Genomic DNA, 17,759 nt, shown 5'->3' on the forward strand with positions numbered 1-17,759 from the left:
GTAAAATTCTTATATTTAAACACAAACCTAATTCAAACATTGGAAGGTTGTTACATGATACTCAGGTGACCTATAAGGCCCATGGGTCTCTTATTTTGAATTAGGAGGGGTTGAAAATGGGTATATTTTCCTCATTTTTGTTGATTTTTTACTTCCAGGATGACAGGTGCCTGAGTGTATCTCGACCCATTTCCAGGCTAGCAGCAGATGTCATGATGGACCTTTAGAATCTTTCTTATGTGTACTTTCAAGAACCATATACATTATTTTTGAAAATTGGTTGCCATGGTAAGAAAATTTGAAAATTAAAACATGGTCTTCTGAAGGCGAATTTTCCTCCATTTCCCAATACCAATCTAAACATGGAAGAGTTTCATGATTCCAGAAGCTAGAGGGATTGTGAGTAAGTTGTGAATATTAAATTCATGTAATTAGAGATACCACTCCTGAAGAATTGAAGAAACTAGTCTAGTATACTCTATCGGCTTTGTGGTGTATATCTGTGTGTATAAACCTCGGACGTTGTGTGCTTGAAATAGTTTGCATTGCCATGACCATAACGAACAGTGATCAATCTAAACATGTTATAAAGAACTTACAAACATTTAATTGTTGAACATGTACATAAAGTATGAAAAGCTCTGGACGTAAATATTGTACAATCAAATCGTCTGATATCCACTATGGTACCAGATTTCAAACAAAGAGCGAGTTTAAAAACCATGCGTGAGGAATGTACATCTCACACACGTAAAACGCAACCCGCCAATTTCCGGCGTCGTTACAGTTGTAATTCCCTTGACTTCTTGCCCGCATGTAAATTTCCGCGGGATCCTGGCTGGCTCTGTTAAGACACGTGTACGTGAACTCTGACCCGTCATGATATCTCCACGTGCCATTATCATATATGCCCTGGACCCACACCTCAACCTCGGGAAGCTGACGTTTTCCTTCTAGAGAAAAATGGAATGAGATATGTTAAATTAAATTAGTTTATTTCGCCCTTGCTATTCTACTAATTAATGAAGAGTTATTACGGATTATTGAACACAAAATAAAGTTATATGTCCATGAAAAGGGGAGGACAACGAACAGTGATCAATCACATAAGTCCTAATACGTTTGACGGTGAAACCGTTGAGACGAGCGAATCCCAATAATATCTTGCAGCACAACCATATGCATCAATCCACCTATTAATTAAAGCGGGAAATACAACGCGGCCAATGGGAACAGTGCAGTGTGACGTCATATTAGCTGGGATGATTTTTTAGCCGAGTTGCAACGAAGATGCGGACGTTGGGCGTCAACAACTGGTTTCCGGATGATAACTCGAAAAGTTTAAATTCGAATCAAATGAAACTTTGACATATTGTTGGGTACCAGGTAAGGAGGACCCCCTATTGATTTTGGAGAACAAAGGTCAAGGTCACTGGCCGAATATAGAATGAAAATTTCAAAAATAGTTGGTTTCCGGATGATAACTCAGAAAATGTAAATCCGAATCAAATGATACTTAAAGATATTGATATGTACTAGGTAAGGAATATCCCTATTGATTTTGGAGAAAATAGGTCAAAGATCAAGGTCACAGTGACCGTAAATAGATTTAAAATTCTACAAAAAAATTGGTTTCCGGAGGATAACTCGAATTTTTGTAATTTGAATCAAATGAAACTTGGATGCAAGGTGAAGATAACGAACAGTGATCAATCTATTGTTTGATACCAACAAAGCAACGCCTCTATTGATTTTAGAGAAAAAGGTCAAGGTCACAGTGTCCGAAAATAGATTTAAAACTTCAGACAAATATGGTTTCTGGACAGTAACTCTAAAAGTTTAAAACTAATATTAGTTCTTCACAATTATAAATATGCCACATCATTCCCGACTTTACAATGTATCCCATGCAACTCGGCTTATGCACCCCTGTGGGCATATATTGATTTTTTATTTCGAACCATTCAATAACAAAACGTACGAAAGTATGGGAAGCTTATCAGGGATTTGATAACGTTTGTGGTACTGTGTAGACTATTGATTTCCAAACTATGTATCTGTTTTATGTACGGAGTTGTCCACGAAGTTTATCTCAACTGATTCGATATGCAAGAGCTTGTTCTGTGTATAGTCAGTTTTTAAATCGAGGTAAGCTACTGACAAACAAGTTGATGGTACAGGGATTTCAACAGTCTAGATTGAAGTCAGCATTTCGCAAATTCTATGGTCGTTATAACGATTTACATCGTCAGTACAACCTCGCATCGGGTCAAATGCTGTCTGACGTGTTTCATACCGATTGTTAAGCCGTTCTTGGCACACTGATTTTGACTGCGGATAACTACGTTTACCTGATCAGGATATAGGGCTCACGGCGGTTGTGACCAGTCAACAGGGGATGCTTACTCCTCCTAGGCACCTGATCCCACCTCTGGTGTGTCCAGGGGTCCGTGCTTGCCCAACTATCTATTTTGTATTGCTTATTAGGTCACCTGAATGAATTCAGGTGACCTATTGCTATTTGTTTTTGTCCGTCGTCGTTCGTCGTGCGTTAACATTTGAACATTTTCAGCTTCTTCTCTCAAACCCCTGAACCAATTTCAACCAATTTTGGCATATAGCATCTGTGGGTGGAGGGGAACAACAATTGTGAAATTCGTGGTCCCTGCCCCCCTGGGGCCTGAGAGGTGGGGCAAAAACCATCAAAATGAGTGTAATTTTAAAAAATCTTCTTTACTCCTGGACATCAAGAAGCCAAACTGTGAGCATAATTATAATGAGCGTTGAGCCCTCTACCAAAATTGTGAAATTCATGGCCCCTGAGGCAGGGGTTCTTGTGTTAGGGTGGGGCTCTATTGGTCATATAGCGAAAATGTAGAAATTCTTTGAAAATCTTCTCTGTCTCTGGGTATTAAGTAGACAAACTAATAGTATGGTAATGATGAGCAAGGATGCCTCTTTATACCCCCCGCAACAAGTTGTGGGGGGTATACTGGAATCGGGTTGTCCGTCCGTCCGTCCGTCTGTAGACGCAATGGTTTCCGGGCTCTAAAGCATTATCCTTTCCACCTACCGTCACCATATCATATATATAGACTACCCATGGGATAAAGATGTTCCTTATCGATTTTGGGGTCCAAAGGTCAAGCGCACTGGACATTGAAGTAGCAATATGGTTTCCGGGCTCTAAAGCGTTATCCTTTCCACCTACAGTCACCATATCAAACATATGGACTGCCCATGGGATGAAGATGTTCCCTATCGATTTTGGGGTCAAAAGGTCAAAGGTCAAGCGCACTGGACATTGAAGTAGCAATATGGTTTCCGGGCTCTAAAGCGTTATCCTTTCCACCTACAGTCACCATATCAAACATATGGACTACCCATGGGATGAAGATGTTCCATATCGATTTTGGGGTCAAAGGTCAAGCGCACTGGACATTGAAGTAGCAATATGGTTTCCGGGCTCTAAAGCGTTATCCTTTCCACCTACAGTCACCATATCATATATATGGACTACCCATGGGATGAAGATGATCCCTATCGATTTTGGGGTCAAAAGGTCAAAGGTCACGCGCACTGGACATTGAAGTAGCAATATGGTTTCCGGGCTCTAAAGCGTTATCCTTTCCACCTACAGTCACCATATCATACATATGGACTACCCATGGGATGAAGATGTTCCCTATCGATTTTGGGGTCAAAAGGTCAAAGGTCATGCGCACTGGACATCGAAGTAGCAACACTCAGAAAAGAGGTAGTTTATACCTGTTACCAACACCCTTTGGGAGATTAGGGTAAGCGGGGGGTATTCTTAGTGAGCATTGCTCACAGTACCTCTTGTTAAAAATTGTGAAATTCATGGCCCCTGGATCAGGGGTTCTGGTGCTAGAGTGGGGCTCTATAAGTCATATAGTGAAAATGCATTATTTCTTTGAAAATCTTCTTCTCTGTCCTTGGGTATTAAGTAGACAAACCAATAGCATGGTTATGATGAGCAAGGATGCCTCTTTCAAAATTGTGAAATTCATGGCCCCTGGTTCAGGGGTTTTGGTATTAGGGTGGGGTACTATTGATCATATAGTGAAAATGCATTTTATTTCTTTGAAATTCTTTCGAAACTGAAATTAATGGCCCCTGGGTCAGGAGTTCTGGTGCAAAGGCGGGGCTGACCACATAGCTATTCAATGTTTCTTCCATCCAAAAGTAAAATTCTTATATTTAAACACAAACCTAATTCAAACATTGGAAGGTTGTTACATGATACTCAGGTGACCTATAAGGCCCCTGGGCCTCTTGTGGGAGTTATCAGATCGATCACTGTTCGTTATCTTCACCTTACATACCACAGTGACGGGGACATATTTACAGAAGCTTCGCGGGTAATACCCGTCAGTTTTAAGCTGATGAAGAACAAATCACATGACTCAAATGCGTAACTATTGGACCTTCGCGACAAAGAATACAAAATTAAGAGTACTTCGGATAAACAAGGACTCGTGGGCACACCAGAGGCGGGATCAGTTACCCAAGAGAAGTAACCATCCCCTGTCAACTGGTCACAATAACTGTAACCTCTTTATCTTGATAAGGTAAACGGCGTAATCCGTAATCACAATAAATGGGTAAAGAACGGTCTAACAATTGGTATGAAAGATGTCGAACAGCATTCAACCACTTGACAGGCCAGGCCGTATTTGTAAAATAGATCGATATAACGACCATGAACTTTGCAAAATGCCGATTTTGAACAAGATGTTGAACTACCTATAGCATCAACGTATTTGTCAGTAGCCTACCTCTTTTAAAGGAAAACTTATCATACGAAGAACATGCTAGTGAGTATCGAATATCTTTCTTTGAACTCAAAATCACAAGCAATAAATGTTGTCCCATGTACTTGCTATTGACGTTAATCAAAACAGTAACTTTCATAACTTCTGATATGAACATTCAGAATCTGGTCTTTGACCTCTAGTATGAGTGTCCTATTGACCTGCCGTCTGAATTGTGCACTCCACAACTCACAGGAGGTTGTCATTTTACCATGAACGTACATCATACCTTTTACAACTACTTAAGATGGTAATTCCTATACATACCCTTACATGTCAACAGGAGGATAATATACATTGATTATATTATATCATGATCATAAATATGACATACCAACGAACAATCGGAGAATATCGTGTTTTTCTTCTGTGTCAAGACGGATTACGTCCCCGCCTTCTCTCGAACAGACATCCACAGCATCTAGATAATTCTGCGATGATTCAACATAGCGAAGGCAGATTCTGTGTTCCCCATATTGAAACGCTGTGTATTCCATTGGACACTGACCTAAAAACAATCAATGCATAGTCTGATGTTATTGCCTGAGTATATATCGTTACCTAGAGATTAATTTTAGTGATTGTATATGTGGCGTTCTCACGCACTGGCAATGGGACCAGTGTAACCGATTTATGGAATGGTGTCCGAGTAGGGTAGTGGTTAATACACTCGCTTCGACCCGAGTTCGATCCCCGTGATCGGCAGTGGTAGTATGCAAGGTAAAGATAACGAACAGTGATCAATCTCATAACTCCTACAAGCAATACAAAATAGATAGTTGGGCAAACACGGACCCCTGGACACACCAGAGGTGGGATCAGGTGCCTAGGAGGAGTAAGCATCCCCTGTCGACCGGTCACACCCGTCGTGAGCCCCATATCCCGATCAGGTAAACGGATATGAGAGGGTATGGTGTTCGTCCACTTTGACACATACGTTTCCTCCGGGTACTCTTGTTTCCTCCTACAAAAAGACCCCCTAGCGCAAACGTCCGTGCAAATCCTTAAATAGCTACTGTATACCTAATGTTTATGTATATCCGACTTTAAAAATGAAGATTATTATTATTAATGCATGACATATAACACCTTGATAACGTGTTGAAGTCTTTACGCCTGGAATCGCGAAACGGCTCCCCATACAATCCCCCTCATCCTTATGGGACTTGAACCCGTAACTTCAGGGATTGTCTCTGAAGAACACGTCATAAGTATGCAGCGAAGACTGTTGATACCGATCAGAGAACAAAACGAACTGCTAACTCCACATAGGATATATTTTTTACTGTACAGACACAACCTTATAATCGGTATTGCGCTTATTTCATAATAGTGTTGCTTCAAACCACGACAGCGCTAGGCCGCAATGCTGAAGAGGACATCGAATGTTTCAAGCTACTTGCATAAGAAGCGAACGTTGTGGTTCATTCGGATGAAACATCTTCTAATAAAATAACCTGTGTATGTTGATACGGTAAACATTTCTCGGTACTATCCTCATCTGTGCTATAATCATTGTTATAATCCTCACTATTAAGTGTTCCCCGGGGATTTTAGACTGGTTAAATATGAATTTAGGACACTTTACATTACTAGCTTGAAAATACGGATGAATATTTAATTGCTGTGATAGAATTTAGAAATTTTCAAAATTAAGGATTATCTACCTCATGCACAGCTCTTATCCTTGGACGAATTGGACTCCACTTTTTGGCACTCTGTTTCCCCTAAAATAACTAGTTTATTGTTATTTCTGTTTTCAAAAATTTCGGTTGAGCATCACTGAAGAGACATCATTTGTCGAAATGCGCATCTGGTACATCAACATTGGTACCGTACAAGTTTAACATTAAAGATTATCCAAGGGACGGAAATTATCAGATACAAGAGTGGTCAAATAAACTTCAACGATAGCATATTCAAATGATTTCCTGTTTTGAGTTGAATTTGAAAATTGTTTACTCCTTTAAAGAGATAATCAGGTTTACGGAAGTGATATATATTGACCAAAGTATAGCGCGCATGACCATAGCAATAAGGGTTATTTATCATAACGTTTACCCTAATGTTGGAACATCTTTGTTAAATTGGTTTTCGTAAGAATGGTTAATTTCACATCAAATGCTGGGTACATGAGGAAGCAAGAGTCGCTACCGATGTTGATTTAGGTTTCTCGAGACTCTGGAATTTGAATCAAACCAAGATCGGATCGAAGAATCTACTCTACACGGACTCCAGCTGGATATACCAGAGGTGGGATTTGGTGACTAAGGGGGGGGGGGGGGGGTAAACATCCCCTGTGTACAATACATGTACCCACCTGTTATGTAGGTTTGTAATTCTTCTCCTGTGATGAAAATATCGTCTATTCCTGGCGCTGAGTGACAACAGTAACACTTCTCCATTCCAGGGTCATGACCTATCATATAGAATACGTCACGCTGACGCATACAGTGACGGTAACACTTAAGGACGGTGGAAATTCCCCCTTGATTGTTACAGGACGTAAAGGGGACATGAGTACTTTCACGGGCAACGTTTTGAATTGAACAAACTGTCACAGCAATACATAGAATTAATACCAATTGTAGAGCAGAAATCATGATAGTCTTCATTTAGCCTATATCAAATGTATCTGACACTGAGAACCTTCATATAGTATAATCCAGTTTTGTTGGGCTGTCTGCGGTGGATCGGTCCCCGTGAGCACGCTGTCAGTCCCACGTTTTAGCTGGCTGAAGTGAGATGCATCTCCCTATATTTTTCAAAGTAATCTTTAAAGCTTTTCAAAAGAAATCAATATCTGATACTAATTAAAACTGATACGTCTAATTAAAAATACTTTTTTGTGAGCTATGTTTAGAAAGTTCAGTGTGTTTTTTATCGGGACGTTTGTAAGGTCTGTATTGATGTGAAAGAAAATTAATTATCGCTTACAAAACACTACAACAGCTGCTGATTCCCAGGCACTTTAAATGGTAAACATTGAGATTGGACTGATCAAGCCGAAATCTAATAATTAAAAATTGACAAATGAAATGAGAAACGAACACATAGCATTCCCTCAAAATAGTTTTCTACTGCGTTTAAATGTCTTGGGTATATCGGAGGAGGAAACAATGTTGTGCACAAAAATGTTACCTGCTATGTGGTATCCATGTATTAATGATTTGTTCAAAATAAGATTGCATGAATCATGATTTTACATACACGTACATTGTACAAATACATGTAGGATGTCAAGATAAAAACAAAAGTTGTTGAGGATTTTATTTCTAACAAAACTAGAATGCATTAAGGAGGTGTGCTACACCAGAGAAATTTGATGTAGATGAAAAGTGGAGGATATGTACAAAAATATTTTGAAGTCGAAAATTTTCAAATTTACTTTATTTTGTCGAAAAATACAGTTTTAGTAGAAGGTAATCTGAAAAAAATTTAAAACCCCTGCTGGACTCGAACCTGCGACCTACAAGTCAGCAGTCGGTATTCTAACCTACTGAGCTACTCGGCTAGGTATCTAACTGGAAAAGGAAAAGTCAAATATTGCTGATATCGATTTTTTCATCCATGTTTTTAAAGGAAGTCAGCCATTATGACGATGTAGAGTACTACCTTAACCCTCTCTCTCTGCCGTATCGGTCAATATGACCGATAGCGCGTAAAACCAGGGCTACGCAAAAGGAGTGTCTATAAATCTTTGAAACTACGGACGTAATATATGTTTTATATATCATATTTTTGAAAATTTTCGATATTTTTTAACTATGCAAAAATGAATTGAATAAATAAAGCCATTGAATTAAAAAAAACATTTAAAATGAAAGATGACTTCGTCTAAATATGACGCAACGCTTTGTCGCAAGGCCATTTCCCCCCTCGCTATGATTTTTAGCTCACCTCAACCGAAGGTTCAAGTGAGCTATTCTGATCACATTTTGTCCGGCGTCCGTATGTCTGTCTGTCTGTCCGTCTGTCTGTCCGTCTGTCTGTAAACTTTTCACATTTTCGACTTCTTCTCCAGAACCACTGGGCCAATTTCAACCTAACTTGGCCAAAAGCATCCTTGGGTGAAGGGCTTTCAAGTTTGATCAAATGAAGGGCCATGTTCCTTTCAAAGGGGAGATAATCACAAAAATGCAAAAATAGGGTGGGGTCATTTAAAAATCTTCTCAAGAACCACTGGGCCAGAAGAGCTGAAATTTACCTGAAAGCTTCCTGACATATTGCAGATTCAAGTTTATTCAAATCATGGCCCCCGGTGGTAGGATGGGGCCCCAAGGGGGGATCAAAGTTTTGCACACAAATATATAGGGAAAAACTTTAAAAATCTTCTTCTCAAGAACCACTAAGCCAGAAAAGCTGAGATTTACATGAAAGCTTCCTGACATAATGCAGATTTAAGTTTGTTCAAATCATGGGCCCCGGGGGTTGGATGCGGCCACAATAGTGGATCAAAGTTTTACATACAAATATATAGAAAAAATCTTTAAAATCTTCTTCTCAAGAACCACTGAGTCAGAAAAGCTGATTTTTACATGAAAACTTTCTGACATAGTGCAGATTCAATTTTGTTCAAATCATGGCCCCCGGGGATAGGATGGGGCCCAAAGGGGGGATCAAAGTTTTGCACACAAATATATGGGGGGAAACTTTAAAAATCTTCTTCTCAAGAACCACTAAGCCAGAAAAGCTGAGATTTACATGAAAGCTTCCTGACATAATGCAGATTTAAGTTTGTTCTAATCATGGCCCCCAGGGGTTGGATGGGGCCACAATAGGGGATCAAAGTTTTACATACAAATATATAGGAAAAATCTTCTTCTCAAGAACCACTGAGCCAGAAAAGCTGATTTTTACATGAAAACTTTCTGACATAGTGCAGATTCAAGTTTGTTCAAATCATGGCCCCCGGGGATAGGATGGGGCCCCAAGGAGGGATCAAAGTTTTGCACACAAATATATAGGGACAAACTTTAAAAATATTCTTCTCAAGAACCACTAAGCCAGAAAAGCTAAGATTTACATGAAAGCTTCCTGACATAATGCAGATTCAAGTTTGTTCAAATCATGGGCCACGGGGGTTGGATGGGGCCACAATAGGGGATCAAAGTTTTACATACAAATATATAGGAAAAATCTTTAAAAATCTTCTTCTCAAGAACCACTGAGCCAGAAAAGCTGATTTTTACATGAAAACATTTTGACATAGTGCAGATTCAATTTTGTTCAAATCATGGCCCCTGGGGGTAGGATGAGGCCACAAGGGGGATCAAAGTTTTACATACAAATATATAGTTAAAATCTTTTTCTCAACATCCACTGAGTCAGAAAAGCTGATATTTACAAGAAAACTTTCTGACATACTGAAGATTCAAGTTTGTTCAAATCATGGCCCCCTGGGGGTAGGATGGGGCCACAAGTGGGGGGGGGGGGGTCAAAGTTTTACATACAAATATAGGAAATAGCTTTAAAAATCTTCTTCTCAAGAACCATTGGGCCAAAGAAGTTGACATTTACATGAAAGTTTTTTGACATAGTGTAGATTCAAGTTTGCAAAGGGTAGTTTGGGCCATAATAGGGACTAAGGTTTTACATGCAAATATATATGGAAAGTCTTCAGATATGGGCCAAAGTGACTCAGGTGAGTGATGTGGCCCATGGGCCTCTTGTTTTTTTTATTTTCCCTATGAATGCAATATTTTTTAAATTTTTGAGAAGCATATATTCCCTGCTTTCAGTACATATAAAAATTATTTTTAATACCTGGCAAAGTTATTAGAAAATAGCAATTTTTATCATATACGTTGTTTTACGATTTTATTTCTCAATGTTTAAACAGATCGGCGTTTTATCTATATTTATATATGGAAATATGGAAAAGTAAATACATCCTGGAAAAGTAGAGGAGATGTTCTTTTTGATGGACCCTTATTGATATTATAATTCTCGGTAGTTTTTATATTACGATAAAATGAAATTGGGACATGCTGCGCGGTTTTGTTAAAAATTAGCGACAAATCGACGTCGCTAACAGCAATCGATGCGCGTCGCACAATAAAGTTGTGAAAACTATTTGTATTGTCCTCTTTTAGTAAATTCAGTACCTGTTGATACACTAAAACAACATACATGCACATATGAAATAATCAGCCAGGTATCTCTGCTTTTTTTAAAAAGCATAACACCAATATTGGTATATAACAGTTACACAACCTACATGTAACTTCATAAAACACCTATTGAGAGTGTTACATCGGCAGAATGAATTTTTAAAAAAATAGATAAAGTACTTCAAATTCAGACATAAACGTTATATTCGTTCGGAATAGTAATAATTTTTTTCTCTGCCAAAGAAAGAAAACAAAAAAGTTCGCCTATATATAGCCTGTATACTTTTATTTTTCCGTGATCCGGATCGCGGGCCTCGTGGGGTTTTTTGAAAATGTGCATGGAGAACACACGTGTTTCCGTTTCAACGAAAACAACACAGCTTCACCGTGACTGTCACAGCGAACGCTTGTATTTTACATCTTTAAAACGACCCGATGTCAGAAGAAGAAGATGCCCTGGATCTCCTGTTGCAGTACGTACATGTAAGTTGATGTAGCCACATAGGCCGACTAAAAAGAAAAAAAAAATGCGGTTTTGTCATGTTATGAAAAATTCACGATTAATTAACCGCGATTTGATGCCATAATTTGTCGTTTCATGAAAGAAAATATTTATATTTTATGATATCTAATCCAAGTGAATAACACCCTGACGCGCGAGTGTAAGAAGGGGGTGGATTTAGTGTATAATGGGATGGGGTGGTTTTAATCAGACTGGGCAACATACATCGAACATACACGACCGCTGGTGAGAAGGCTATTTTCCAAGTTGTTTCCAGGTTTATAAAAGAAATTATTTTTCTATGAAAAGAAAACACAATCTGTTAGGAAAACACACTTTGCATTATTGTAATGATAGAATTTATTATCATAATTTGAATTATTTTTTTCATTCTGTAACAGAAATAAAAACAAAATGTGTGTTTGGGCCAAAATGGGGGTGGGTTAACATCAATCAAAGTCTGATTATGACAGGCTAATGAAAAATCATATTGATTTCTCTTTTATCCAAATGCATGTATTTTATATACACTTAGTGGCTTATGACCATAAATTACATGTGATCCATACATGCTGGTACTTGTATGTTATGAGCTGATGGGCACTTGTCCCTTTCTTGCCGGCCTCCTCTGTGGCCGAGTGGTTGGAGCATCGCGCTCAAAATCACACGGCCTTTCACCTCTGTCGGCGCGGGTTCGAATCCCATTCGCGCTGGTAAGTGAGAAAGTTTTCCCAGTTTACTTTCGAAAGGTCGGTGGTCTCTCCCCAGGTATCTGGTTTCTCCCACCAATAAAAAAACTGGGTGCCACCAGATAACTGAAAAATTGTTGAGTTTGGCAGAAAACATCAATCAATCAATCCCCTTCGTGCCTAGATTTTCTCTAATTTTGACTAAATCCACACCCCATCAGAGTACTATGCAAGGGGATTTAGACACTGGGTATCATGAAGAACCAATTCAATTCTATTTTTATATCTGGGGTCATTAACTTTCCCTCAGAGTTTCAGTATTTTCGCTGGACCCTTTAGGTTTTAACCTGAATTTCCTCAGTATTTGCCCTCATGTATATGCTAGACATAATGCAGACACCTACTTGATACTTTTTTTTATTACTCACTCTGCTACTCTCGCAATGTATAATAAAATATTCGATTCATTTCTAACACATGTATGCAATCCCTTACCTTATTTTTAAATAAATTTGAGTAAATAAATTTAAGTGCGAAACTGTTCCATGCTACCGTGAAACTTATATTTTGCTTTTTAAACATAAACCAACAATTCTTAATTGTAATTTCTTTTCTTCTTTAAAAAGGGTATTGACATCCCAATATTTAGTGGGAAGTTCCCAGGTATCTTCCGCTAGCGACAGTCTACTGGCAAATCCAGACATGCATTGGAAGGATGCTGATGTGGAGGACACAGGGACACCTGATCCAAGAACTGTGGCATTTCATTCAGGGTGACAACCTGGCTTTCAGTTGGTATAGTGATGTACTAATTATCGCCGACTTTCGATTGTTGGTCGCTATAACTGAAACGATGTGAACAATCGATTGTCATTTCGAAAATAGCCGACGTCGGTATCTTTTTAATGATACGAATATTCCTGCCGAGAATTAACTAAAAGCAAAATGGATGACGAAACTGAATCATCCGATAAGATTGGATTTTAATATTGTTTAATGTCCCGCTCGAGAATAGTTCACTCATATGGAGACGTCACCATTGCCGGTGAAGGGCTGCAAAATTTAGGCCTATGCTCGGCACCTTAGTCTTTGAGCAGGGAGGGATCTTTATACCACACCTGCTGTGACACGGGGCCTCGGATTTTGCCTCTTACAACAAGCAAGACTTTATTCTAACCCGGATCCCACAAGAACAACAACAAAAGTCAAGAGATCTATCCCTATCCCGGGAAAACCAAATCGAAAGTATCGGATTAATAACTTCAAATTTCTTAATATTTAAGGTAGAAAAGTAAATTCATATATTTATGCCATCAATTTTAAATGAATAAAATTCGATTATTTTTCGATTAATCAATCAAAAACGTGGATCCGATTAATCCGATCATCGATTATTTTTTTATTCCCCATTGTACATCACAAAGTTGGTATGACTGTTTGAGGTTGAATATAGGGTTAAATCAGTATAAATTTGATTAACATTCAAATAAATCCAGATAATACATTCACAAATGGAATCATGGCATTATGGTACACTGATATGTGTGTACCATTTTACTGGGTTTTTTTTTGGGAGGGGGGGGGGGTTGCTGCATAACTAGGGATCGTATACATACAGAAAGAGACAAAACAATTTCTAATTAGTTTCTAATTATACGGTATGACACGTTTTAAGGTATGGTGGCCAATACTGATTTTATTTGCAATTTTCTTTCAGATATGGGACCCTATTATTCGGATAACTGCCGATTTTATGAAACTGTCTTTGACAGAAGATTTGGTTTTCTCCATCTGTGTTGCCACCAACCATTATGCTGAGATGGTGATAGGTAGGGGGAAGGGTTGCTATATACTTCCCAAGGAAGTTTGCAGCCTCTCACTGAAGAGGAACTGTACACGTTTTACTAGTTTTAAAAACCGATATTGTGGCAGTGATTTCCAGTTTAAAAAGAATAATAAAATGCATAGTAAAAAGATTACCTTTACCAAAATCAATCTGGCTGTGAATGTAACTCATTTATTAAATGTGTACTACAATTACCTCTGATAAAATTTCATAAGTAATTAAATGCATACTTTTCAGAAGGCCTTGATTATCGAAAACATTTACAGAGCCATTTGAGTATTCAAAAGTTTTGACAATACATTAGTGTTTAGGACTAAGTATTAAGAAATACTTTCCCCCCCAGATTTTAGTGCATTATCTTATACATGCCTGCTGTGAAGTTCCAGTCGATAGACATATATTGGTCAACGCATGCCCCTGTCGGAACAACTCATTATCAAGATTTATGTCTAGAAATAGGTTTCAAGAGGTTGAATATAAGAACATTTTTGTTAAATATGATGCAAGTACATTTAAATCTAGTGATTGAAAGTAAGTACTTGAACATTCGTATATGTTGAACTTGGAGAGGAAAAATGGTTAGTACTTTTTGATAACATTTGATAAGGTGTTGTCGCTTAGCAACCAAATATAATTGAATAAAAAATAAATTATTTTAGAATCGCTGTGATAAAATTTAGAAATTCATTTCAAAATTAAGGATTATCTCCCTCATGCATAGCTCTTATCCTTTGACAAATTTGACTCCACTTTTTCGACACTCTGTTTTTCCCTAAAATAGCTCTTGGGACCTACAAGTTTACTGGTATTTCGGATTTCAAAAATTTCGGTTGAGCATCACTGAAGAGACATTATTTGTCGAAATGCGCATCTGGTGCATCAAAATTGGTACCGTATAAGTTTTATATTAACAATAATTGAAAGATCTTTGTTTTAATGTTGCAATACTTATTCTATCTAATGGAACATAATGGCAAAACGTCATATTATTAGAAAATGATGGACAAGAATATAAAGTACGAAGTTTCCATTTGATGACCTTTGACCTTAATTCTCTTCATCATATATTTTTTAAAACCTTTTAAAATGATTAAGATCTATTTAAAGATTATATTTTTAAAATAATGTGACATTTACTAATCACCTTGGATTGTAATTACGTTTAAATTGTGTCGAATGGATGCAGAAAGGCAAATTATGGTCAAAATTGTACTATGAGTGTTGTTACTTAGCAACCAAAAATATTTGTTTGTCAATAAAATTGATTAGTTTGATTGTGTTCTTTTTGTAGTATTTTAAAAGGCACATTAGCTCATACATTTAGAATTTCCTATTTTTGACTCTAATCTAGTGAGAGGGGTCGTAATATATATATTTCAGAGAAAAAAGATTGCAAAAATGTGCACTTATATGACCTTTGACCCCGTAGACCTCTTTGACGTCATGGGATACATTGACAAATTTTATAAGAAATTGTTCCCTGTCCAATTCCTAACAAAATTATATGTCATATGCCTACCCCAAATCGTGATCCATGCAGATTTAAATTGATTTAAAAATACTGTCATTTAGTCTTTAAAAACCTCTAAAATGTGCCGGTAGAGAAAGGGTTAAGACATCTTTACAATTTAAAACAATGAGGGCAAGTAGAGTCTCAATAGGGTCCGCCAAAGGCTTATCTGCCCCTTGCGCCGGTAGGGGGCACTGTTTTCTGAGGTATAATTCGAGTAAATATGGCGTACGCTAAAATGTATACAGTTGCCAAGCTAAAAGAATTGAAATTGCGCAGCGCTGTAAGGACGGGAAGAAAAGCGGATCTAATAGAAAGGTATGAAATTATATGAATTGTCACCAGTAATTGATTTTCATTGAAGTTGCCATGATATAAGTTGAATGTTAAGGATAATTCCAAGTCTAGTACGATACTTAAAAAATTGGGGACGCGTACTACGCATGTAACATTTGTTGTTCTAAATAAACGGCTTTGTTTGCGACAAGCAATAGTAAATGCATATACGATGACAGTGACTACAAACCAAAATTACATTAGTTAATGATATTTGTGTAAATTGGAAGCATGCGAACGAAATTTCAACTTTAGAGAGCCTGTAATAGAGTTGCCAGCACCAGCGGAAAAGAACGTAGACTGGTCCACGACCGGGTATAAACAAATTACATCAAACCACCATGATCTCTTGCCACATATAACAGAGGCCCACGTTGAAGGTAATATGAAAAAGAATTATCACAGTATACAGAATGCAAGTCTATAAGTTCTACTATAACTCCACGAGGACATAGATACAAGGTGCACTGAACCAAAATTTTTGAACTTGACCCCTTTCTTCATTCAAGGTCAAATTAAGAAAAATATGAATAGACCATAACTTTAGAACCCTTTGACATTAAGACTTCAAACTTAGAATATGAAAAGGGGGGATTCCACCAACATTTTTTACCTTGACCCATTTATAAAGTCAAGGTCAATGTTTTATGTCAAAATATAATCCAGACCAAAAGCTGACTTGACAACCGTTTGACATTAAAACTTCAAACTCGGGATATGGAAGAGTGCACGAAAAGTTTGACCTTGACCCCTTTCTTTATTCAAGGTCAAATTAAGAAAAACATGAAGTGACCATAACTTTAGAATGCTTTGACATGAAGACTTCAGACCCATTTATAAAGTCAAGGTCAATTTGTTATGTCAAAATATAGTCCAGGCCAAAAGCTGACTTGACAACTGTTTGACATTAAAACTTTAAACTTGGAATATGGAGAGGTTATATGGAAGAGGGGTGCACACCACAAACATTTTTGACCTTCATCCATTTACATTGACAATGTCACTCTTTTACATCAAGACTATAACCTGAGAACATTTCAAACTTACAACTTAGAAAGCAGATATTAAGACAAGATATACTGTAACAAAATCTTTGACCTTGATCCATTTCTTCATTCAAGGTCACTCTTTTACATCAAAGTATAGTCAATACTATAGCATGAGAACCCATTGACATTAGGATTTCAAACTTACAACATGGAAAGCAGACATTAAGACAAGATGTACTGTACCAACATTTTTTACCTTGACCCATTTCTTCATTTAATATCATGTTTTAAAAAAAACTTGATGATTTCTTAACTAAGATTTGTTTGACATCAAGACTGCAAACTTGTAATATGGAAAGGTAATATTGAAGAGGGGTGCACATCACCAAAAAATTTTATCTTGACCTATTTACATTGTCAAGGTCACTCTTTTACATCAAAGTATAGTCCAGACCATAACCTGAGAGCCCTTTGACATTAGGTTTTCAAATTTACAACAAGGAAGGCAGATTTAAGACAAGATGTACTGTACCAACATTTTTTTTTTTCCCTTGACCCATTCCTTGGAAAGCAGACATTAAGACGAGATGAGATCATGGTTAAATGCATTGCAGGAATTTTTTATCTTGACCCATTTAACATCAATACACCATTCTTAGGTGTAATATTGATGCAAGCCGTTGTTATTGCCTCTTACGCTTGCACTCATTATTGTTGCCCCGGTTATTAGACAATCAAACTGTGAAGGGGAAACATCTGTTTTTGTTTTGGTAGAAAACAATAACCACTAGTTATGAATATATTGCTTTTATTTACCTACATGTATCTTCATTTTTAATGATGGTGTGGTATATGAAATTCTTAGTAGTTTGCATGTGTAGCGATCAGCCGGATTCAATCGCCGGTGGCCATATAGCTCAGTTGGTAGAGCAGCTGACT

The 17,759-nt window shown here is 37.6% G+C and overlaps 1 protein-coding gene across 1 annotated transcript; it reads right to left on the reverse strand.

Moving 5' to 3' along the window:
• Positions 1-587: 587 nt before the first annotated feature.
• LOC125662817 (uncharacterized) lies at positions 588-7,581 on the reverse strand. Its single transcript, XM_048895183.2, has 3 exons — positions 7,156-7,581; positions 5,170-5,343; positions 588-953 (listed from the first exon to the last, which is right to left on the reverse strand). The coding sequence occupies exons 1-3, from the start codon at positions 7,448-7,450 to the stop codon at positions 697-699; spliced, it is 726 nt and encodes a 241-aa protein (XP_048751140.1). The 5' UTR covers positions 7,451-7,581; the 3' UTR covers positions 588-696.
• Between the last annotated feature and the right edge of the window lie 10,178 nt (positions 7,582-17,759).

This window comes from Ostrea edulis, chromosome 8, assembly GCF_947568905.1.
Source record: "Ostrea edulis chromosome 8, xbOstEdul1.1, whole genome shotgun sequence".
NCBI classification, from domain to species: Eukaryota; Metazoa; Mollusca; class Bivalvia; order Ostreida; family Ostreidae; genus Ostrea; species Ostrea edulis.